The 23,926-nt window shown below is 48.9% G+C and overlaps 1 protein-coding gene across 4 annotated transcripts; it reads right to left on the reverse strand.

Annotated features, from left to right (window-relative positions):
- Positions 1-1,928: 1,928 nt before the first annotated feature.
- On the reverse strand, positions 1,929-23,895 carry Flot2 (flotillin 2). Of its 4 annotated transcripts, none has more exons than XM_052197218.1 (11): positions 23,732-23,895; positions 12,804-12,885; positions 7,543-7,633; positions 6,519-6,642; positions 5,039-5,157; positions 4,810-4,923; positions 4,592-4,711; positions 4,299-4,513; positions 3,729-3,912; positions 3,315-3,464; positions 1,929-3,178 (listed from the first exon to the last, which is right to left on the reverse strand). In XM_052197218.1, exons 1-11 carry the CDS (start codon positions 23,778-23,780, stop codon positions 3,140-3,142), a joined length of 1,287 nt encoding a protein of 428 aa, XP_052053178.1. In that variant the 5' UTR covers positions 23,781-23,895; the 3' UTR covers positions 1,929-3,139. The 4 variants fall into 4 exon arrangements, with proteins under 4 accessions (XP_052053178.1, XP_052053179.1, XP_052053180.1 ...); XM_052197219.1 differs by lacking the exon at positions 7,543-7,633 and adding an exon at positions 8,936-9,026; XM_052197220.1 differs by lacking the exons at positions 12,804-12,885; positions 23,732-23,895 and adding an exon at positions 8,936-9,017.
- Positions 23,896-23,926: the final 31 nt, after the last annotated feature.

Below are 23,926 nucleotides of genomic sequence, written 5' to 3' on the forward strand. Positions count from 1 at the left end.
AGCTCCTCATCACCTGAACTACATCGCCAGCCCTCCTTCCCTGAAACAGGGTCTCGTGCTGCTCTGTAGCCCATGCTGGCCTTGGACTTGTGTTGACCCTCTTGTGTCTCCTCAGGCTTCTGATTTCAGGTACATTCCACTGCATTAGTGTAGATAGGATGCAGGCTGTGAGATAAAGGTATAATAATTTTGGGGTGTCTTTGCCTCATTTTTACAAACTTTTTTAGTATGAGTGTTTTGCTTGCACGAATGTCTGTGTACCACATGCATGCCTAATGCCCATGGATGTGGGAAGACATCCGATTCTCTAGTGCTAGAGTTATAGATGTTTTCAAGCCCTTATGTAGGTAAATGTAACCCAGTACTGTGCAAGAACAAATGCTTTTAACCCCGAGCCATTCCCCCTGCCCTGCGTCCTTTGGGTTTCTTTTCACGACTGTAGTTACTTTGGGGGTCTAATATGTCAATTTATTTCATTCTTGTTTTTAGATAGAGTCTAACTCTGTATCTTTGTCCGGCTTTGAACTTGTAAAAGTCTTCTTGGCTCTACCTTGAGTCCTGAGATCACAGGCTCAACTGTCGTTTTAGACCAGTTTTCATATAGCTCAGGCTGGCTACATAGCTGGTTATGACCTTTAGCTCCCAATCCTCCTGCCTTTACTTCTTGAGTGCTATTATAGACCCGTGCTCCCAAGCCCATTTTAGTATTTTAGGCAGGATCTCATTGTATAGCCTTGGCTGGCCTGAACTTGCTATGTAGACCAGGCTAGCTTTGAACTAAGATCCATATGCAGTTGTGTCTGTGGACAGGTAGAGGACAATTTTATGGAGTCAGTTTTCTCCCTTCACCTACGCAGGTCCCTGGAATTGGAACCCTTGTCAGTTTATGAAAGCACTTTTACCACAAACCACCTTACCAGGTCCATGTGCACATGTCATATTGTCTGTGTGTATGTATGTGTGATGTGTGCGCAGGTGCATGCACCCTTTAAGACTCTGCCTTATTCCTTTGAGAGTTCTTTTTTGGCTAGGCTGTCTGCAATCCCTAGCAATCCCATCTCTGCCCTAGTCTACACTGGGTTCCAGGCGTGTGTGGCTACACTCTTTTTAATGTGGGTGCTGGGGATGTGAACTCAGGTCTTATGCAGCAACTGCTCTTACCCACATAATCATCTCCCCAGCTCTGCTCTTGTTTTTACATTAAGAAATCTTGTCAGAAGCCAGGCAGCAGTGGTGCATGCCTGTATTCCCAGCACTTGGGAGGCAGAAGCAGGTGGATTTCTGAGCTCGAGGCCAGCCTGGTCTATAGAATGAGTTCCAGGACATCCAGGGCTGTCTTTTCGAGCTGTCTCGAAAAAGAAAAGAAAAGAAAAAAAAGAAAAGAGAAGCCAAAGAAAGAAAGAAAGAACAAAGGAAAGAAAGAAAAGAAAAGACAAAAGAAAAGTTGCCAGATGTGGTGGTGTATGTCTAAAATCCCAGCATTAGGAATGTAGGAAGAAAATGGAATTCAAGGCCAGATAGATTGCATAGCAAACTTGAGACCAGCCTGGGTTACATGAGACCCTGTCTCAAAGCAAACCCCTCACAAAGTACAAGAATACTGAGGCCTTCAAGATTAAGTTGTTTACCAATAACAGAACTAAAATTTAAGTTAGAATACAGGCAGCCCTATCAGAGTCCATGCCCTTAAGCCTGAAAATTGGGCTGTAGTGCTGAGCAGACCCAGGACCTGGCAGAGGACTTGTCACCCACTTCTGTATCCTCCACTCCCTTGCCTCTGTGCCAAGGTCAGTCTCTACTGAGGGCAAGGCCAGTGTGCTGATGCCTCCCAGTGGCTAGGGTAGGAAAGAGCAACTCTGGTGCTGAAGTGGTTATGTGGTTGGTTCTTGGTCCCTACTTTCTCTCCTCACAGAATATACAATGAAAGGTGTGGGTATAAGAGATCTTTATTTTCACCAGAGGGGGACAGGCAGTGGGGTAGTGCAACATCCAAACCCCAGACCAGACATGCAGCATTCACATGCAGAACAGCTACACAGGCTGGGGCAGGGCCAGGGCGGGGACTGGGCTCACGGGATACCCTTGCACCCCTGCTAGGATACTTGGGTACTGGCCTCTTCTACCACCAGTGGTGCAAAGATATAGAATATTTAGCTGCTTTCCATGGCTAGAAACCCATTATACTGGCCAAGAAGAAAATGGCATCAAGGGAGTGAGGTTCGGCCAGTCTGCAGCACTTGATTCTCTTAGGGTTGGCCCAGCCCTGTCCCCCGGGAGGGCTCCATGCACTAGCAGGAAAAAGGCCTATAAACTTTGTCTCCAACAGAGCTGGACATTGACCTCAGAAAGATTTAGTGGAATCAGACCAAGACCCACCCACCAATCAAGGACAAGCCAATGGAAGGGACGTCCCTGAGCACGAGCAGGGCCTCCTAAGGCAGTAGTAAACTGAGGAAGCTGCTGTAGACAGGAGGCCTTGCTTCTGTGCCTCTGTGGTGCAGGGGACAGGTATGACAGCAGGCATGGGCCTCTGTGTGTGAAGGGCATTACTCTAGGACCAACAGGCCATGGACACTCAGGCCTCAAAGGGCAAGAGTGTATGGTTGTGGGCTTCCCGCAATAGCGTTTAGTGCTCAGAGATTCAGACCAGGAGAGAGGAGAGTGGGTGTCCTACCCAAAACCCTCATACCCATGCTGGGCTCTGCCAGGGCCAGGGAGGACAGACAGACACATGTAGAACTTGAAGGCACCAGGATTCTAAGGAGCAGCAGCAGGGCCACTCCTCACAGACAGACAGTGATTATCATAAACAACTTCAACTTCAGTTAAAGTAGATGATGTGTGTGAAGTTGGGAAGGAAGGGGAGAAAAACAGATAGGCAGAGGAAGAGGCACATATGGCAGATGAGGAGACAGGCTGGATGAATGAATGTGGCAGTTAATACGAGGGCATGAAAGAGAGGAAGAAAAGGCAGACAGGAGAGAAAGGAAGATAGCCAGAGATGGCCTCAACACGCAGCAGCACTTCTGGTCCCTATAAAACAAGGCACCAGAGTCAGAAATGATCTTGCTGTCTCTGTGACGTTGAAACAGGCGCTGGAAGGGCAGGCAGCTGCGGAGGCCATGAGTGTGCAGGAGCCTCATGCCTGGGCACCAGTAGCATTCTTGATCAGGGGTATCTGCAAGGATGACAGATGGTGAGAAGCTGCCTGGAGCCACCAGCCTCTCCCGTCTAGGCTGTCTAGGGTTTACCACCACCACCACCACCACCACCACCACCACCACCACCACCACCACCGCTAGGAAGGCTCGTACCTTTGAGAGGTCCACACCGGTGAGGGCATGCACAGAGGCAGGCAGTTCTGCTAGCAGCCGGTTCACTTCTGATGTCACCTTGCTGTTGTCCCCACTGAGAACCACAATCTCATCAACTTTAGTCAGGGGCGCGGAGATCTTGGCAGCAATCTAGGAGGCGGGTGTTTGGAGGGTTTAGTGAGTAACTCTGCTCACCCGTCCATCCCACTTCTCCTCTACTCCATGTCCACACGCCCTAAGCAACACAGGCAGCAACGAATGGCTGCAGGCAGCCTGGGTCTGCAGGAGGCATCCTGCCTCCCTCGAGCTGAGTGTGGCGGTTATCCACTGGGCCCAGGAGATCCTGGCACTTGCCATTGGTCAAGCAAGAAGATTATGACTCCAAGTGCCAGCCTGGGTGGGAAAGAACCTCACCTGGGGCAGGGCTTCCAGCACCAACGCCATCTTGGCTGCATCTCCATACTTCTGGTAGGCCTCAGCCTTAAGCTTCATCCGCTCAGCCTCTGCCTTGCCCATCGCCTCTATGACCGCTGCCTCTGCCTCCCCGATTTTGCGAATCTTCTCAGCTTCTGCTTGTGCCAAGAGGACTTGTTTCACCCTGAGGGAGCCCAGGACACGTAGATCAGTTAAGAGATGCTGGGGCCTTGAAATCTTATCTGGAGCTCAGCACACTGTTCTGATGGCTGTTGGGGTGGGAGACATTTGATGCTCTGTCCTGCTAGCTCTTGTGGAACACAAGCCACTAGCTCCCAACTCCAAGGAGGAGGGGTTGAACCACAAGGTCCTCTGTGCTATGCACTATCCTAAGGAATCCTGAACTCTTAACTTCCTGAACCTCCCAGACAACATATGTGGGAGTTTATCTGCTTTGCAGAAAGGAACAGACTTGGACAAGGGGATCGCATAGCTTTCAAGCTGTGGTTGGGAAGTGGAGCGCTCCTGTGACAGAGGCCTAACCAGCCTGCCTCCTGGGCCCAGGCTCACTTTTCGCCTTCAGCAATCTGCTGGATGCGGTGGGCCTCCGCCTCAGCAGGGCGGCGCACAGTGGCGATGAGCTCCTTGTCAGTGCGGAGGATCTCCTGCGCCTCCACGGCGATCTGCTTCTTGCGCTGTACTACTTCAATCTCAATCTCTTCCTGCCGGATCTTCTGCTGCTCTCGGGCCCCCTGTAGCTCATATGCCAGCTGGGCCTCAGCTGTCTGTAGCAGGAAGACTGGTAAGTGACAAGGCAGTCAGCACACCCTGAGTCCCAAGCCTGGGGACCTGTGGTTTCTCACCTTGATGTTGACCTCCTCACTGAAGGCTGACTTTTGCAGCTCAAAGGCTCTCTTGGAGTCAGCGATCTTGGTGTCGGCCATGAACTTCACATCTAGCATCTCCTTCTTGCACTCAGCTTCCTGGGGATAGTGAGGGGTAGTGAGGATTAGCTGAGGGACCACAAGCCCATCAACCCTGAGCTCTCTGCCCTCAGGCATGGAAGAGAAATGCAGCATACCCGGATGCCTGCGTCCCGTTCTGCCTCTGCCACTCCAATGTCTGCATCTCTCTGCACCACAGCAGTCTGTGTCTTGCCCAGGGAGCTCAGGTAGTCTACTTTGTCATAAACATCCTATGGAAGGAAGGGGCACGTTTGTCCTAGGGAGCAGTCCTAAGTACAAAAGGTGTCCTGTCCAGGGGCCCGTCTCCCAGGTGCACACAGGGTTGGCCTCCCTCCTACACTTTACCTTGATGGTGAAGCTGAGGATCTCGATGCCCATGCGGCCAACATCAGGGGCTGCCACTTCCCGCACCAGCTTGGCAAACTGGTCTCGGTCCTGATAAATCTGCTCCACAGTTAGAGTCCCTGAGGAGAGAAGGATCATGAGCCAGTCTCCAGAGGCCTAGCCAGCTGAGAGAGGGAGGAAGCATCCAAGAGCAAGCCTGGTGCACGCAAGGGTCACGCAGTCTGAGCTGGACTTCCTGGCTTCTTTTCCAAGTTTTAACCCTGAGCTTCCTTGTGCTGACTGAGCAAATATATCTGGAGCAGCACCAGACACCTGCACAGTCGGCCAGGGGCTGCGCCAACGACCTCTGCCTTGAGCCCTCACTTAAAAGAATTCTAAAAAAAAATATTTTTATGTACATTTAAGTTAAATTTCAAATAATTTATTTACTTTTATTTTATGGACATTGATGTTTTGTCTGCATCAGGTAGTTTATGTCTGTGTGGGGGTGTCGGATTCCCTGGAACTGGAGTTACAGTCAGCTGTGAGCTGCCATGTGGGTGCTGGGAACTGATTCAGGTCCCCTAGAGGAGCAGCCAAGTGCTCTTAACCACTGACCCACCTCTCCAGCTCCTAAAAGTTTCATTAGTATTAGTTTTTGTATGTTTGTATGTATAGGTGCACACGTGCGAGTACAGGCACCTAGAAGGGCAAGAGGTCAACGCTGAGTGCCACCCCTTAGGCACGGTCTTCCTTGTTTTTTTGAGAAAGGTTCTCATAAAGTCACTATAAAGGAACTGGGTTTTTGTTTGTTTGTTTGTTTTGTTTCTCTTTTTTTTTTTTAGAAAATGTTTTTCCATGTAGCTCCAGTTGTCCTGGAACTTGCTTTGTCAACCAAGCTGACCTCAGATTCACAGAAATCCACCTGCTTCTGCCTCCCGACTGCTGGGATTGAAGGTGTGCACCACCACTCCCAACATGTGCTGGCTCCTTTTAAATTCTTGGATTATGTGGCTGGAGAAATGGTTCAGAGGTTAAGAGCACTGTCTGCTCTTCCAAAGGTCCCGAGTTAATTCCCAGCAACCACATGGGGGTTCATAAGCATCTGTAATGGGAACCAATGCCCTTTTCTGGTGTGCATGAAGGCAGAGCATTTATACACATAAAATACATGTATAAATCAATCTTAAAAATCTTGGGTTCTGAGGCTGGAACTCAGGTCATCTTGCTTGTAGGCAAGCACTTTACCATTGGAACTATTTCCCCAAGCTTACCCACCGCTTTGTTTCCTCCCTCCCTCCCTTCCTTTTTTCTAGCACTGGGGACTAAACCCAGGGCCTTTTGAATGCTAAGCTTTATCACTGAACTATACCTTCAGTCCACCATGAGTTTTGAAATTAAAAACTTAAAAATGTTTTAGCTCAAACCTCGGTGGGATGGGCTCCTGGCCCAGCCATGCACATGTTCCTGGCTCTGGCTCAGAGTCTGGGCAGGGCCTCACCAAGGATAGAGCGTAGATGCCCCTCCAGGGTCTGCAGTACAACGTTCTTAATGTCTTGTACGTTCTTGCCCAGGAACTGTTCACAGGCTACAGCCAGGAGCTCCTTCTCTGTCATGATCTTCACCTGCCGAGGACACAGAGACATCTGAGGCAGCTGGAAGGCAGAGGAGGCCCCAGCCCTGAGATACAGAGGCTGCCAGTCTTGTCTATCTCTAGTCAGATCTGTTGGCCCTAGAGCTGCAAAGGGGCTTCGGAGAGGCCTGGAGGGAGGGCTGCCGGGCAGGGAGTTCCTACACCAAGGATTCTGTCTTCACTGGCCTCTTTCCCAACACTTGGGGCTCATCTCCTCACCCCTCCAGCCCCCCCCCCACTAGCCAGCTTTTCCTGCCTTCCTACAGAGGGGAGACCCCCAGGCTTAGGGGCAGCGAGTATGAAAAGGACACAGACAGGCAAATGGAGTTGCAGAGTAGACGGCAGGAGACAGGATGTAACCAACAGTGTCTTTGCCTCCGAAGGTGTTCTGTCAACTCCCTTGTCAGAGAAAAGAACAGGTAGAGAACCTCACTGCCCTGTGAAGGTGAGGTGGGTTAGGGTGGGACACCCCTCCCAGGCCCCAGCTAGAGAGAGGAGCTGCAGCTTCTGACTCCTAGTATGCTTAGAGGAGGCCAAACTGCCTCTGCTTCATAGAATCTCTTCCTCTGGGCCACCCAGGGAACAAGGGAGACCTGAACCCTGAGGTCTGTTGTGTTCAATGCCTGTAAAAAAGGAGTGTGGGTTAGCGGGATAGGAGCCCTCAACACCGGTTTTGTCTTGAGAGGGCCACTGAGGAGAGAAAGTGTCTGTTAGTTCTGCTGGGTGGCCAAGGCGCCACATGGGCATGTTCCAATGATGATGATCCTGTTGTAGAGGTGACAGGAGTTTTGGAGAGAAACATCCCCTGGCTGGTGTCCTCTCCTCCCCCCAAACCCCAATATGGGGACGAGGCACCTCAATGGACATGCGTGGGGCTGCTGAGTTACTATACCTGGGCGACACCCGTCACAGTTAAAGCTACCCCCTCGGCCGTCTCTACGTCCTCACAGCGGGGCTGCAACGTCATAATCTCTAGGGAAATCCTGCCAAGAAATGCAAAACAGGGGCATGGGTCTGGGGGCCCAGGGCTTGGGGTGTGGAAGAGTCCAGTATCTCACTGCCCTAGCTGGGACAGACCAAAGGTCCAAGTACAGAGGAGTCTTCAGAGGTATGTAGGTGGTCGTGTGTGCAAAGATCATGAGGGAGGACAGGGTAGGACAGGTGGCTCCAGGGGAAGTAGGAAAGGGGGTGGCATATGTGTACATATGTTTTCTGTTCATCATTCTGGCTTAAACCATGAATAAAACAAGAGGTTGTGGTGGTGCTCTGGGGCCCATGGGGACAAGGGAAGCCTAGGCTATAGCAGTGTATGTGTGTCCTACAACAGAAACAGGTACCGGGGCTCCAACTGTCATGGAGGGTGTGCAGGGGCGTTATTCGAGTGTTGCGCAGGGGTCCCTTCTTACTCCCTGGATACTCCTACTCAATACCCCTGGGAGGCTATCTAGAAAGTTCTGCTTACTGGGCAGGCATGCTGAGGGTATGCCCATTGCTAGGTCAATATATAAATAAGCCTACACTTGCCCCTTGCCAGGAAAGCTGTCTGGTCTCTTTCCCTCAGTAGGGGCTATGACTTGAAGGACACTCTTTGATATTGGGCCTAGGCATGTCGCATGAGAAATGCAGGCTGGGGTTATACTAGCATATTGATTCTATAAAGAGCTGTTGTGTACCAACAACCTGACCACTCATTGTTCACCTAAGCTTGAAAGGTACCTAGGCATTGTCAGAGGATTCAGGTATAGTAATGGTATAGAAGGAAATGCGATTGTGGAGGGAAGGCCAGTGGATGGGGAGGCTCTCCTTCCTCACTGGTGGCCTGGGTAAGGAAGGGATGCTGGAGTTGCCTGAGAAGGCTGCAGGGCAATTGGTGTTGAAAAAAAGGAAGGGCAAGGTACTGTCACAGCTGGCGGGGCTTCTGCCATCAGTGCGCTGGCACAGGAAGAGAGGACTCTGGAGATCTGCACAGTACAGAGGACATTCTTGGACCTGCTCAGCAATCCAGCCAGGAACAGACTCACCAGCTATGGATGCATGATACCCACTGGGTGACCTAGCAGAACTGTCAGGATCCTTTGAATGTTCTCTACTTGTAGTCTTAAGGGGCAGTGGCAAGGAACCTGCAGAATCTGCCTGAATCTACCCTGGCACCCAGAGCAGCAGATGAGAGAGGGAAGGAGGGAGGCACACTCTCAGGAAGAGAGTCCATCCAGCTTCTGCCTGCCAGGCCCCGTGGGGCAGGAAGAGAAAGTTAGACATAGAGGAGGAAGCAGGTGAATTATTACCTGTGCAACCCCTGTTACGAATAGCGGGACCCCCTCCGACGTCTCAATATTCTCACAGCGACACAGGATGGTCATAACCTCCAGAGACAGTCTGAGGAGCAGCCAGGGCATAGGGGAAGGTAGGGATAGGAAGGGTGGGGAGGGACACAGTAAACACACACAGTGGTTACCAGATAAGCACTGATGCCAGACATATTGGGGCACGATGTGGTGCTCTCAGTATTTCTACCCACCCAGGCTGGCACAGTCTAAGGCTGTAAGAGAACACAGGTGCCCCCTTGCTGGCCTGAGGCTTTCTAGCCTCTTATCTTTAATCCTCTCCAAGGAGGAGCTGCTGGGCTGGAGGAGAAGTATGCTAGTGTCCAGAGCCAGGGCCAGAGGTCAGGAGGCCTAGGTAGTGGGCATCTAGGATGCAGCAGGGTCATTTTTCCAAGACATTCCTGCCATAATCTGGGGAATTTAGCCTTATAATTACTCTCCTAACACAGGAAAACCTGTTTCCAGAAATCAGGATAAGGTCACCACTCTGAGAATTAAAAAGGCATAGCAAGCAAATACTTTATCATACTTGGGGTATGAACCCTCAGGGTTGGGGTTGATATCACTAAAAAACAATTTAGATGCAGGAACCCCCAAAGAAGGTTTGAGATGTCTGACTGGGAAAGGGGATCAATGAAGGCTGGGAAAGAGGGACGACTTATGCCAGAACAGTCACGGAGGGGGGGGGGACGATTTGGAATTCCAAAGTTGGCCATGGACAGAGAAAAGAGTGCTAGTGAAGAAAACAAACTATGTTGGTGGCGAGGCCTTTAATCCCAGCCCTCAGAAGGCAGGAGGATCTCTGAGTCCGAGGTCAGCATGATCTACAGAGTGAGTTCAAGGACAGCCAGGGCCACACAGAGAAATCCTGTCTCATGATGGTGTGGAGGAACCAACCAACCAACCAACCAACCAACCAACCAACCAAAAACGAAAGCAAGAAAAGACGGTGCCTGTAGGCTGTCACTCATCCCAGCTGTGTGCGTGTGTACAGGGCAGTGGTTAGGCTGAGGCAGGCCATAGATAGTGTGATGGGTTCCTTAAACCCAAGGAAGAGAAAGCAGAGGCTGAGAGTAGTGGGGCAGAAGCAGGTAGGTGGGACAGGAAGGCTGGTGAGGGACAGGCAACACACAACTCTCCAGCCAAGCAAAGCTGCCTTCATCTGACCCCTTAACACTGGCATCCCTGGGCCTAAGAGAACTTTTTACATTTTTATTTTCAGTGCTGGTAATGGAACCCAGGGCCTTGCACATGCTGGACAAATACTAAACCACTTTACCCCAGTTTGACCTGACTCAGACAGGAACCCACAGGAGCTTTCTTCTGGGAAAGGAGAGAAGGGAACAGGAGGAGGGGAAGAAGGGAGGGAAACAGGGAGGAGGGAGGCTGCAGCTCAGATGCCAGAAGTGAAAGAGTTACTGGGAGGGGGGGGTGCTCCCATGAGGGCCTCAGGAATGCTGAGGCTGTTGCAGCAAAGACAAGCAAGAGGATTCTCTGAGCCTCGGGAAGAAGGGCTGACACCAGAGCCGCCGGGTGACACGGGTGACATATATTGTAGCTGTGGAAAGTTCTTCAAAGCGAGGCTGAGTTGGATGTCTGATTTTCTTCTCTGTTTTTAAAGATTTTTAAAATTCATTTTTATGTGTATAAGTGTCTGCCTTCAAGTATGATTGTGTAGCACGTGTGTGTCCCGTTCCTGAGGAGTTGAGAAGAGGACACCAACCCCTGGGGTGGAGTTATAGACAGCTGTGAGCTGCTATGTGGGAACCAAACTTGGGTCTTCTGCAAGAGCAACAAGTGCTCTTTACCACTGCGCCAAACCTCCATCCTCCTCCCCTGCTTTTTGAGATAATTTAGCATAGCCTGCCAATTGAGAACTCTCTGTAGCCCAATTCTACATCGAACTTTAGATCTAGCCTCTTGAATCGCCACTACGCTAGGCTAGGGAAGTAAAGGTGCCAGGGTACGGGGATATCCCATAAATGGGCTAGGGCTAGGGGAAAGCTGCAGGGAAGACTGTTCACCTGGAGGGAGCATGCTGGACCTGAAGTGAGCCTCATTCCTCGAATGAGGTGTAAAGCCCTCAGCTTTCACTCCCTACCTGTCAGGGAGGCACAGCTTTCCTGTTTTGGAGCTCCCTGGGGTCAAGAACTAGGAGTGGGAGACATGAGATGTGGAGAACAGGACATGGGGCTGTTGTCCTACCAATGGCTACCCACACAGCTCCCGTTTCTGGCCAAGCCCAGCTGTACAAGCCTGGTATGTGGGTTCTTTGGAAGCTGTTCCTGTGTCTTCTGGCAGGCTAGGTGATCCAACCAGGGGTGACAAACTGATTATGACATTGTTGGCCTTGGGACACAAGAGTCCCACAGGATCCCTTAGAAAGCTGAAGTGAAAGGAGAGGACAGGAGAGTAGAGGGGGATCCTGGGAATCAGAGATTGTCATGCCTCACATCCCTCAACCTCAACACACCTAGACACTAAAGACCTCAAGCACCAGCAACTGCATGCAGACCAGTGGGATCTGGGTGGAGGGGATTTTTGCTGGAATTTCTACTGCTCCCCCGTTGGGATATCGGCCCTGTATTTCACCATGAGGAAGGGGTGCTGATAGACTGGTAGGTATTAAGGGAGCAGGGGAGGAGGTACCAGGCCCTGCGCTGAGCTCCAGCGGCACCAGCAGGTAGAGCTGGAGGTAGGCACTCTGGGAGCTGAACCGTCTCTGCTTTTATTAGGTTTCAGTCTGGAGACTTTCCATTACTGATTTAGGATTCCAAACTGTCTGGGCAGGCCCCTGCAGGGATTCCTTCCACCCCTAGACCCTGCTCTAACCCACCGTTGCAGATCACTTCTGACTGTATGTCCATTCTGACGCTTGCTCTTGCCAGAACTGTCTCAAGGCTTGTGCAGGAGAGGATGTATGTAGGTTCTGCCTGATGTTCCCACCCTCTGCATACTCCCTTCTCATAGTGTATAAAGACTTTTGTGTGTGCATTTTTTGAGTCAGGGTCTCAAAAAGCCCAGGTTGATCTCAAATTAGCTGAGGCTGGCCTTGAACTCCTGATTCTCCTGCCTTCACTTTCCAAGCTTAGGATTACAAGCATACACCAGAAAGTCTGGTATAATTAAGACGTTTTGTGCCAGGGTCTTTCTGTGTGTGGAGCCATGCAGCTTAGGCTGCTGTTCTACTTACAGCAACCCTCTACCTCAGCCCTCCTGAATGCCGGGACTGTAGACACAAGCCTGGGAAGACTTCCTGAGGAACTGAGCTAGAATACAGAAACGAAGACTCTGCCTGGGTATGACTGTAGTCTTTGGGATAGAAGCAGGACCACTTCTAATTGGAAAGAATACTCAGTCAATGAGGGGCTTGGGGTGGGGGTGGGGTAGAGGAACTTTGTTGGTTGTTTTTTGTCAACCTGACACAAATCTAGACATATCTGGAAATTGAGAAAATGCTTTCCTAGTCTGGTCTATGAGGGAGGGCCCAGCTCTGCATCAGTTCCTGCCCTGATGTCTTCAGTGATGGAGTATGACCTGAAATTTGTAAGCAGAACGACTTCCTGTCCTCTTTAAGTTGCTTTTGGTCATGGTGTTTTATTATTGCCACAATTAAGACAGACCCACAGGACAGACCTTCCTGACGTGTGCTTCCTGTATCCCTGAGCAACCCATTTCTGTTTCTCTTCATGGGGCCCTTCTACCAGCTGGAGGACGGGGTGGGGGATGGGAGATGCTCAGTCTGGCTTGTGGTGAAGGAATGGGTCCACTGGAAATCCCTCTTTCTTGCCCACCAGGATGAAAGATTCCAAAGCCCCAAGACCCTTACCTCTGAGTGTCGGAGATACACCACCAGGCCCAAGCCCAGCCGCCAAACACATACTGTTTGTAGTCAGAACCACAACAGCCCCCTGGGAAGCAAAGGAAGCCACTGTTGGTCAGTTATTCTTGGGGCTATCTGCCCTCCATCCCCTAGTTACAACTTTGCCCCATTTTAACATAATAAAAATTGTGTTTAAATCACATTTGTGTGTGCGTGAATGTGGGCCATAGCCTGCGTGTGGAAGTCAGAGGAAAGTTTGTAGAGGTTGGTTCATTTCTTCCACCATGTAGGCTCTAGGGATCTAACTCAGGCCATCAGGCTTGGTGGCATTTACCTATTCACTGAGTTGGACTGTCTTGGAAATATGAACTTGAAAAAGTCCAGGCTGGCCTTGAACTCTCAATGATCTTCTTGCCTTAGCCCCCTGAAGGATGAGTTACAGATATAGAACATGTCTGGACCAAAAAAAAATATTTAAAAAAGCTGGGCAGTAGTGGCGCGTGCCTTTAATCCCAGCACTCAGGAGGCAGAGGCAGGAGGATTTTTGAGTTCGAGGCCAGCCTGGTCCTGAGTTCCAGAACAGCCAGGGGCTATACAGAGAAACCTTGTCTCAAATAAATAAATAAATAAATAAATAAATGCTGGGCAGTGGTGGTGCACACCTGTAATCCCAGCACTCTGAGAGGCAGAGGCAGGCGAATTTCTGAGTTCAGGGCCAGCCTGGTCTACAGAGTGAGTTCCAGGACAGCCAGGGCTATACAGAGAAACCCTGTCTCGGGGAAAAAAAAAATCCCCCCCCCCAAAAAAAACTATGTCTGGCTTTCTGTTTTTTATTTTGAAACTAGGGGGGGCTGACGAGATGGCTCAGTGGTTAAGAGCACTGGCTGTTCTTCCAAAGGTCCTGAGTTCAAATCCCAGCAACCATATGGTGGCTCACAACCATCCATAATGAGATCTGATGCCCTCTTCTGGTGTGTCTGAAGGAAGATAACTACAATGTATTTACATATAATAAATCTTAAAAAAAAAAAAAAAAAAGAAACTAGGGCTTACTATGTAGCCCAGGCTATCCTAAATCTTCCTGCTTCTGCCTTCACAGTACTGAGGTTATAATATGTGGTTATAGTATGTGTACTACTATAGCCAGTTTAACTCTGGCCTTTACTTGCTCTGAGATTTGACAACAGTTAATGCTGGATGCCAAGTGCTAAGATTACACATAAATGCAAGACAAGTTCTCCCTGACCTCAGGGACTTAGAACCTAGTTTTTATTTTTATTTATGTATGTATTTATTTATTTATTTTGGTTTTGTTGAGACAGGGTTTCTCTGTGTAGCCCTGGCTGTCCTGGAACTCACTCTATAGACCAGGCTGGCCTCGAACTCAGAAATCCGCCTGCCTCTGCCTCTCAGAGTGCTGGGATTACAGGCGTGTGCCACCACCGCCTGGCTTAGAACCTAGTTTTTAAGACAGGCAATTTGCAGCTTGGAATGGTGGTATACACCCTGTTTCAAATGCAAAAACAAAAAGGGAAAAAACCTAAAAGGAACCAGGTTTGATTCCCAGCACCCACATGTCAGCTCATAATCATCAGTGACACCACACCATACACACACACACACACACACACACACACACACACACACACGGTCCACACATATACATGCAGGCAAAACATCCATACATAGAAAATAAAAATTTAAAAATCTCATAGGAGGTGAGACATGGAAGAAGTATATCCTGTGAGGATTCTATCAGGAAGTCCATTCACCACTGTGGGCCAGATGGAGTGGGATGGAGGGGCAGCCCTCCGCGGGGCAGGTGGGGGTCCAGGCAACAGCCTTACTGTGCTTGTCAGATGCATCTCAGTGGGGCTGGTGCTCTACTCCCAAAGCCTAGCGCATTCCGAATCACCTTGCTCCCCTTGTGGGGACAGGCAGGGAAGCAAGGCCTCAAAACCAAGGCCTGCTCGTGGAAGAGAGGAGACGGGAAAGGCTTCAGAAGGAAGTGGTTTCTGAAAATGGGCTGTGGCCATGCTTATTGTGTTCTCTGTTCAGAAATTAAAAAAATCTACTGTAGAAATTCTCATGGTGAACTCCCATCACACATCCAGTTCAGGCCGTGCTAGTAAAGGCCGTAAAGGGAGTTAATTACCATGCAAAGAAATGCAGAGAAAATTATGAATAAGAGGAAACATTTGGAGTTTCATGAAAGCTTTAGGATGTTTGTCTCCCAAGGGCAAGGGTCTAGGTAGTTTTTTTGTAACTGGGTTATATTGTCTCTGAGAACCTGCCTAATTAGCACCACAACTATCACCAATAACTAAAACAGAACAGAAACAGAGGTCGCTTTGCTCAAGGAGGAAGATACTGAGGTAAGGAAAACAGAGTGGGTGTTCCTCCCAGTATCCTACAAGGCACATGGCCAATACAAATGTGTAACTTCTGGTGCAGGGTTTTTGTTATTGGTTTTTCGAGACAGGGTTTCTCTGTATAGCCCTGACAGTCCTGGAACTCACTCTGTAGACTAGGTTGGTCTCGATCTCAGAAATCTGCAAGTCTCTACCTTCCAAGTGCTGGGATTAAAAGCATGCGTGACCACTGCCTGGCTGGGTTTTTTGTTTTTGTTTGTTTGGGTTTTGTTTGTTTTTTGTTTTGGATTTGGTTTTTTTGAGACAGGGTTTCTCTGTATAGCCCTGGCTGTCCTGGAACTCACTCTCTAGACCAGGCTGGCCTCGAAAATCCGCCTGCCTCTGCCTCCCAGAGTGCTGGGATTACAGGTGTGCGCCACCACCACCCGGCTATTTGTTTGTTTGCTTTGTTTTTTTGTTTTTAAAGACAAAGTCCCATTATGACAGCCCTGGCTGGCCTGGAACTCAGAGACTGCCTACCTCTATCTACCAAGTTCTAGGATTAAAAAGCAATGGTTGGTCTTTTCTCAGGTTTTTTTTTTTTTTTTTTTTTTTTGCTATAGGATTGAACCTGGAGTTCTGCATGCCAGTTAAGCACTCTGGGAGTGCCTCAGTTTCTGCACAGAGGGAAGTACATCTATGGTACACATAATGGGAAACACTAGCCACATGTTGTTGAGTATTTTAAACATGGCTTATATGAATTTTTCTTTTCAATGTCAGAAAAAAATCCCAGGACCTTGCACATGAGCTATATATCTCCCTACTTATACATGTGTGTGTGTGTGTGTTTGTGTGCTTGTCTGTGTGTACAGCACTACACCTAGTTTGTGCAGTGCTGGGGTTCAAACCTAGGGCTTGTGCATGCCAGACAAGCATTCTCAGCACCAGCCCAAGAGTTTGGTTTGTGTACTGGCTGGTTTTGTATGTCAACTTGACACAAGCTGGAGTTATCAGAGTAAGGAGCTTCAGGTAAGGAAATGCCTCCATGAGATCCAGCTGTAAGGCATTTTCTCAATTAGTGATCAAAGGTGGGAGGGCCCCTTATGGGTAGTGCCATCCCTGGGCTGGTAGTCTTGGGTTCTATAAGCAAGCAAGCTGAGGGCTGGAGAGATGGCTAAGTAGTTAAGAGCACTGGCTGCTCTTCCAAAGGTCCGGAGTTCAATTCCCAGCAACCACATGGTGGCTCACAACCATCTGTAATGGGATCGGATGCCCTCTTCTGGTGTGACTGAAGACAGCAACAGTGTACTCATAAATAAAATTTAAAAAAAAGAAACAAAGGCAAGCCGAGCAAGCCAGCAAGTCACACCCCTCCACGGCCTCGCATCAGCTCCTGCTTCCGGACCTGCTGGAGTTCCACTGAGTTCCAGGCCTGACTTCCTTTAGTGATGAACAGCAACATGGAAGTATAGATGGAATAAACCCTTTCCTCCCTAACTTGCTTCTTCTTTTTTTTAAAGATTTATTTATTTATTATATGTAACTACACTGTTGCTGTCTTCAGACACTCCAGAAGAGGGCATCAGATCTTGTTACAGATGGTTGTGAGCCACCATGTGGTTGCTGGGATTTGAACTCAGGACCTTCAGAAGAGCAGTCAGTGCTCTTAACCGCTGAGCCATCTCTCGAGCCCCCAACTTGCTTCTTGGTCATGATATTTGTGCAGGAATAGAAACCCTGACTAAGACAGTCTGGCTTGGTTTTAGGTAGGGTTTTACTATACAGACCTGTTCAGCCTGTAACTTGTGTAGACAAGGCTGGCCTCAACACAGAGACCTGCCTTCTGAGCACTGAGATTAAAGGTGTGCACCATCATACCCAGTTTTCTTTCCCCAAAGATTTATTCTCATTTATGTGTATTGTGCATGTGAGGGCAGGCACAGAGACCAGAGGAGAGTGTCAGGCCCTTGATAGCTGGAGTGACAGGCAGTTGTGAGCTGCTTTATATGGGTGCTGGGAACTAAACTCTGGTTCCCTTTAGGAGCAAAAAGTGCTCCTAACCACAGAACCATCATCTTTCCATCCCCACCAACTGCTTTTTTTTTTTTTTTTTTTTTTTTTTTTTTTGAGATAGGGTTTCACTCTTCAGCTCAGTCTGGCCTTGACCTCATAGCCAGCACTAACTCTGTTTTTCTGGAGTGGAAAGGCCTATCCATGGAGCTGGTTTCCAAGTAAGGACTCAGGAGCGTCTCTGCCCTGGGAGGTGTTGTAAGAGAGGCCTCTGAGGACAGACAGTTACTCTGAAACCCAAACCATCTTGGGATTAAATTAAATTGGAACACACCCAAAAATCACAACTCCTGTATCTTCTGTTTCTGGTCAGGGTTGGTGCATGGCCGCCTTTGACCAAGCTCTAGGGGACTTCTCAGATACACCGTGGGAATGGGTAGTTCCCCTGGGGGACCAAATGGGACAGGCTGGTGGATGTGTGTCCTTTACCTTTCACTCAGTCTCTGACCTTGGGAACAGCCTGTCACAGTTCACGCTTGGCTGTAGCCGAGGGCAACACGCCAGGTTCCCAGAGGCAGTAACAGGAAGCTGGGGCCTGGCAGGCTGCCCCTACTTCCAGCAGTCTCTTCCTCTGAAAGGGATCTCCCAGTTTTCTGATTAATCTTAGCTGGAGCACCACCACCACTGTGTGTGTGTGTGTGCGCGTGCGCGCGCGCGCGCGTGCGTGCGTGCGTGCGAGAGGTTAACACTGGAACTTTCCTCAACAACTTCACTTTTGTTTTTGTTTTTGAGACTCTCTCACTGACCTGAAGCTCACCATGTTAGCTAGACTGGCAGGCCATCCTCCTCTTAGCAGCCAGTTTTTACATGGATCTAGGGGGCAAGAAATGTATACATTGGGCTATCTTTGCAACCCATTCTGTTTTTGCAACAGAGTTGTACTTTGTAGTTCTAACTGGCCTGGAACTCATGGTGAGCCTACTGTCCCAGTTTCCTCAGTGTTGAGAGTACAGGTATGAAACACCATGCCCAGTTAATGAATACTTTTAATATTCCAGCTGTATCTAAGGATCCAGTATAAAAATGTCCACAATGCATCAACTCAAATACCCGAGGAAAAACTATAAAGGGTGTCACATTTAAGGCGGGATTTTATGGTGTCTAGTTTCACATTGCCCTTTTTGTTATTGATATGTAGCTGAGGATGACTCTGAACTTAATTCTCCTATCTCCACCTCACATGTGTTGGAAATCAAATCCAGGGCTTTGCATTCTAGGCCTACCAACTGCACCATATCTCTGGCATTGTACTTCTTTACTAATATAATAAATAATGGAGGCTGGAGAGATGATCCAGTGATCAAGGGCACTTGTTGCTCTTACAGAGGAACTTGGTTCGGTTCCCAGCACCCACACTGTGGTTAATAGTTTCAGAGGATCTGACGCCCTCTTCTGGCTTCCTTGGGTACTACATTCATGTGGCACACAGACATACACAGAGGTAAAACAGACATTAAAAAAAAAAAGATTTGTCTACTTTTAATCGCAGCATTTGGGAGGCAGAGGCAGGTTTATCTCTGAGTTCTAGTAAGAACAGCTAGGTCGGGGGCTGGAGAGATGGCTCAGCGGTTGAGAGCACTGATTGCTCTTCCAAAGGTCCCGAGTTCAACCCCAGCAACCACATGGTGGCTGACAACCATCCATAACAAGATGTGACTCCCTTTTCTGGAGTGTCTGAAGACAGCTACAGTGTACTTACATATAATAAACAAATCTTTTAAAAAAGACATTTATTAAAAAAATAAAAGAACAGCTAGGGCTACACAAAGAAACCCTATCTCAAAAAACCAAACAATTAGTGGTAGATATAATTACTGCTTAATTTCAAAGTAGAAATAAGTACAAATGACTTTTTTCAGGGGCCTGCAGCTGAAGGGTGTTAGGGAAATATATTCCAGTAGTATCTTGGCTTGTGGCTGAAAAATTAATTAAGAAATATTAAGTTTCAAGCTGGTGAAACTCACCCCTGTAATCCCAGCACTTGGGAGGCAGAGGCAGGTGGATTTCTGAGTTCGAGGCCAACCTGGTCTACAGAGTGAGTTCCAGGGCAGCCAGGGCTATACAGAGAAACCCTGTCTCGGAAAAAACAAAAAAGAAAAAAGAAAAAGAAATATTAAGTTTCAGTAATGACTAGTGAAAATAAAACTTTTCCAAATGAAAAGTTTTCCTTTTATTTTTTTCCCCTAAGCAGTTGACATATACCTGTGACCTAGCACTAAGAGGCAGGCGGATCTCTGTGAGTTGGAGGCCAGCCTGGTCTTATATATGAGACCCTGACTCAAACAAAACAAAACAAAACAAAACAAAAACCCCAAACTTGTCGGGCGGTGATGGAACATGCCTATAATCCCAGCACTCTGGGAGGCAGAGGCAGGCGAATTTCTGAGTTCGAGGCCAGCCTGGTCTATAGAGTGAGTTCTAGGACAGCCAGAGTTATACAGAGAAACCCTGTCTCCAAAAAACAAACAAACAAACAAACAGAAAACAAAAACAAAAAACCCAAACTTTCCTTTGTTCTCTCTGTTCCTCTTGTCTCAGTCTACACACGCTGAGGTTAGTGAGGTATTCATCACATGAATATTAGTGCTAAGATTTAACTTTTATGTGTTTAGTCAAGTGCTCTGCCATAGAGTAACACCCTCTGCCTCTTCTTTAAAAACTTTTTAGAAAAACACTTTATTTATTTATTTTTGAGACAGGCCCGGCCCACTTTATTTTTTTGTGCACTGGTGTTTTGCCTTGCATGGATGTCTGTGTGAGGGTGCCAGATCCCCTGGAACTGGTATTACCAGCAGGTGTGAACTGCCATAGAGGTGCTGGGAATTGTACTTGGGTCCTCTGGAAGAGCAGCCAGTACACTCACTCACACACACACACACACTCACTCACTCTGCAGCCAGTAGACTCACACTCACACTCACACACACACTCACTCACTCACTTTCTCTCTCTTTCTTTTCCAAGATAGGGTTTTTCTGTGTAGCCCTGGCTTTCCTGGAACTCTCTCTGTACACCAGGTTGACCTTGAACTCACAGAGATACACCGTTTTCTACCTCCCAAGGGCTGGAATTCAAGGCATGCACCACCACCACTAGGCATTTAAAATGTTTATTTTATTTATGATATGTATGAGTGCATGGCTGCATGTACACCAGCAGGCCAGAAGAGGGCATCAGATTGCTTTTATAAATGGTCGTGGGCCACCATGTGGGTGCCAGGAATTGAACTCAGGACCTCTGGAAGAGCAGACAGTGCTCTTAACCATTGAGCCATCTCTCCAATCCCCTAAAGTTTTTTTTTTATATTTATTTATTTATCATATGTAAGTACACTGTAGCTGTCTTCAGACACCAGAAGAGGATGTCAGACCTCTTTACGTATGGTTGTGAGCCACCATGTGGGTGCTGGGATTTGAACTCATGACCTTTGGAAGAGCAGTCTGTGCTCTTACCCTCTGAGCCATCTCTCCAGTCCCCCCCCCCCCTTTTTTTTTTTTTGAGACAGGGTTTCTCTGTATAGCCCTGGCTGTCCTGGAACTCACTCTGTAGACCAGGCTGGCTTTGTACTCAGAAATCTGCCTGCCTCTGCCTCCTAAATGCTGGGATTAAAGGCGTGTACTACCACGCCCAGCTGCCTAAAACATTTTTTTAAAGACTTATTTATTTATTATATGAAAGTAAGTACACTGTAGCTGTCTTCAGACACCCCAGAAGAAGGAATCCGATCTCATTACAGATGGTTGTGAGCCACCATGTGGTTGCTGGGATTTGAACTCAGGACCTCCAGAAGAGCAGTCAGTGCCCTTAACCGCTGAACCATCTCTCCAGCCCCTGCCTAAAATATTTTTAAGGTGGGAAAATAATTTTGTTTTGTTGAGACAAGGTCTCATGTTGTCCGTCTACCTTCCAATTCTCTAAGCAGATGAGACTGACGTTGAACTTCTGATTCTCCTGCTCCCTTCCCCCCAACCAAGTGCTGGGAGTAGAGACATGTTCTGGCCTTGTGCGCACCAATGCTCTACCAACTAAACTACATTCCCAGCCCTACATGAAATTTCTGAAAGTAGAAAGAGAATAGTTTTGTGTTACAGAATAGAGGAGAGAGGCCAGACAACAGCAAATGAATTAACAGCCTTCTCTGGAAACAGGGCTGAGTGCCTCTGGACTAACTGCAGGTCCCAGGGACACAGAGACCAGTCAGGGCAGCTGCTCTGCTCTGTTCTCCTGGGAATCTATTCAAGCGAGAAAGCTGCACCCCACACCCTCTCAAATGCCCTGGCGCTATTATGTCAGGCGTTATTTCTTCCTAGCCCTCACATCCCGTGCCCATCGATTCTCAGCACAACTTCCTTTCTCCATCCCTGAGAACAGCTTCCAATCCAGCTCTGCATTGGCTCTGGAAGCAGGAGCAGCCATTCCAGGGCTGCCTCTCACCCCAAAGTTGCCAGACTTTCCACAGGCCAGAACTCAAGCTTTGGTCTCTCAGCCCAGAGTCTGGGCTTCCTGAAACACAACAGGAGAAAGTGCAGTGCAGATTCTGATTTATCTTTGAGATTTTCTTTTTATTTTATGCAGTGTGGGTTTTTGCCTCATGTATGTCTGTGCACCTTATGTGTACAGTGTCCAAGGAAGCCAGAAAAGGGTGTGTGCCTAGGGACTGGACGTAGCTGTTAGCTGTCATGTGGGTGCTGGAAATTGAAGGCGGGTCCTCTGCAAGAGCAGTGAGTGCTCTTAACTGTGCCATTTCTCCAGCCCCAGACTTTATTTATTAAAGAAATATTTTTTGGGGCAGGGCATATATCTATATTTATATCCCTGGCTGTCCTGGAACTCTTAAAAGATCTGTCTGGTCCTGCCTTCCTTGTGCTGGGATTAAAGGCATGTGCAATGACACGGAAAAATATTAATGCTTATTTTGTGTCTGTACATGTGTGGGTAGACCTCTGGCACTAGTTCGTTCTTTTCGTTCTTTTCCTCCAACATAAGTCCTGGGGATTATACTCAGGTCATCAGGCTTGGTGGCAGTCCCCTTTATCTGCTGAACCATCTACTTAGCCCCAGATTCTAATGTCTAAAATCCTCCTATGCCTGAGGAGTGTGGCACACTGACTGACTAGCATGAGTTGAGCCCCCCGGGTGTGGTTCCCAGCTCCATAAGCACGCTCACACAAAGTCAAGCTGGGTGTGGTGATGTAATCTCATCAGTGGGGAGGCAGAGGCAGGAAGACCACTACAAGTTCCAAGCCAACCTTGTTTACATAGTTCCTGAAAGGGGTACAAAGTCAAATCTCTCTTTCAAAACAAACAAGGGTTGTTCAACAGTTAAGAGCACATACTGCTCTCTCAGAGGACCCAAGTTCAGTTCCTAGTGCCTGCATCAAATAGCTCACAACCATCTGTAACTCCCACTCCAGGGAAATTCAACACCTGCGGGGCCTTTTCAGGTACTTGTACTCACCTGTGCATATCCACGGACAGGCGCAGACACATGCACACACATATAACTTAAAAAAATAAAATTAACCTAAAAAGAAAAACCTCAAACAAAAAAACATCCCCCACCCCAACAAAACAAGCTGGAAAGTCTACCCCACCCAAACCATTATGCGGCTCCAAAAGCCATCTTTAGGTATGGGTGAGGAGGGAGGCAAGACCGGGCTTTAGATGCCAAAAGTTAGCCTCTGTGCTTTCCCATCTGATTCCAACCAAGACTTCTGGTCTTCAATGACATGTGGTATTTCTCTCAGTTTAGTAGGGTCCTGGTTAGGAACTATGAGGATGTCTCAGTAAAGGGATCAATACTGAAATCCAAACAATGCTGAAAGCTATGTTTGGGGCCCAGTGGATTTATTACATCTCCCCAAGAATGGCATCTGTAAGCCTTGGCTCGGGGCTTCTACCTCCCCTTTGGCAGCTAGCCTTGTGAATTCTGCATACAGGCTGAAAATCAGTGCTGATGCTGGGAAGAGGTTACAGTTGGGAGCTTGCATGCAACAGGGTCCTTGGTGGCTTGAGCTACCAGTATCCTAGGACATCTCAAATCCACCACCCAAATAAATATCAGCTTTAAGGCTCCCAGCACTACAGTACCCCAGCCCCATCCAGCCAAATCTAGAGCTTGCTGTATTTTGTAATCTAGAGCGGTACAGGCCAGAGCCGGGTTACCCAACTGTAGAGGCCGCACCCGCGCTTGCGGGGAGGGCCATGGCAGTAATTCCTGGCAAGCCCCAGCCTGCTCGGAATTAACGGGTCTGCCTCACCCGGAAAAGAGGGACTCGTGTCTCAGGCCCCTCCCCTGCCAGGCACCTGCCTTCCAGAGCTGCGAGTCCCAGCACTGGAACCCACAAACATTAGAAGCCTCTAAACCCACTGTGGAGCAGAGCAAGGGTCGAGTGCCTGAGGCCGGGCTGTGGGAGGGAGGACTGCTCAACGGGGGCTGGCTCAGGTGCGTCCAAGGGACCCGCACCCCACGCCGGCCCTTTCCCACCCCACCCCTCGCCTTCCCCTCACCTGAGACTACCAGTGCCTCGTTGGGGCCCACCGTGTGGCAATTGCCCATGGTGTCGCCGGCAGGCAAGCAGGCCTTGGGTCCGCAGCGACCTGGAGGGCTGTGGCGGGTCCGCAGCACCGGCCGCGCCCAGCCTGTCCCGCCTCCCCCAGCCCCGCCCGCCTGCGCCCCTCTGCGGCCGGCCGCGGCCCCGCCGG

Source organism: Apodemus sylvaticus, chromosome 10 (genome assembly GCF_947179515.1).
Source record: "Apodemus sylvaticus chromosome 10, mApoSyl1.1, whole genome shotgun sequence".
In the NCBI taxonomy this organism is placed as follows: Eukaryota; Metazoa; Chordata; class Mammalia; order Rodentia; family Muridae; genus Apodemus; species Apodemus sylvaticus.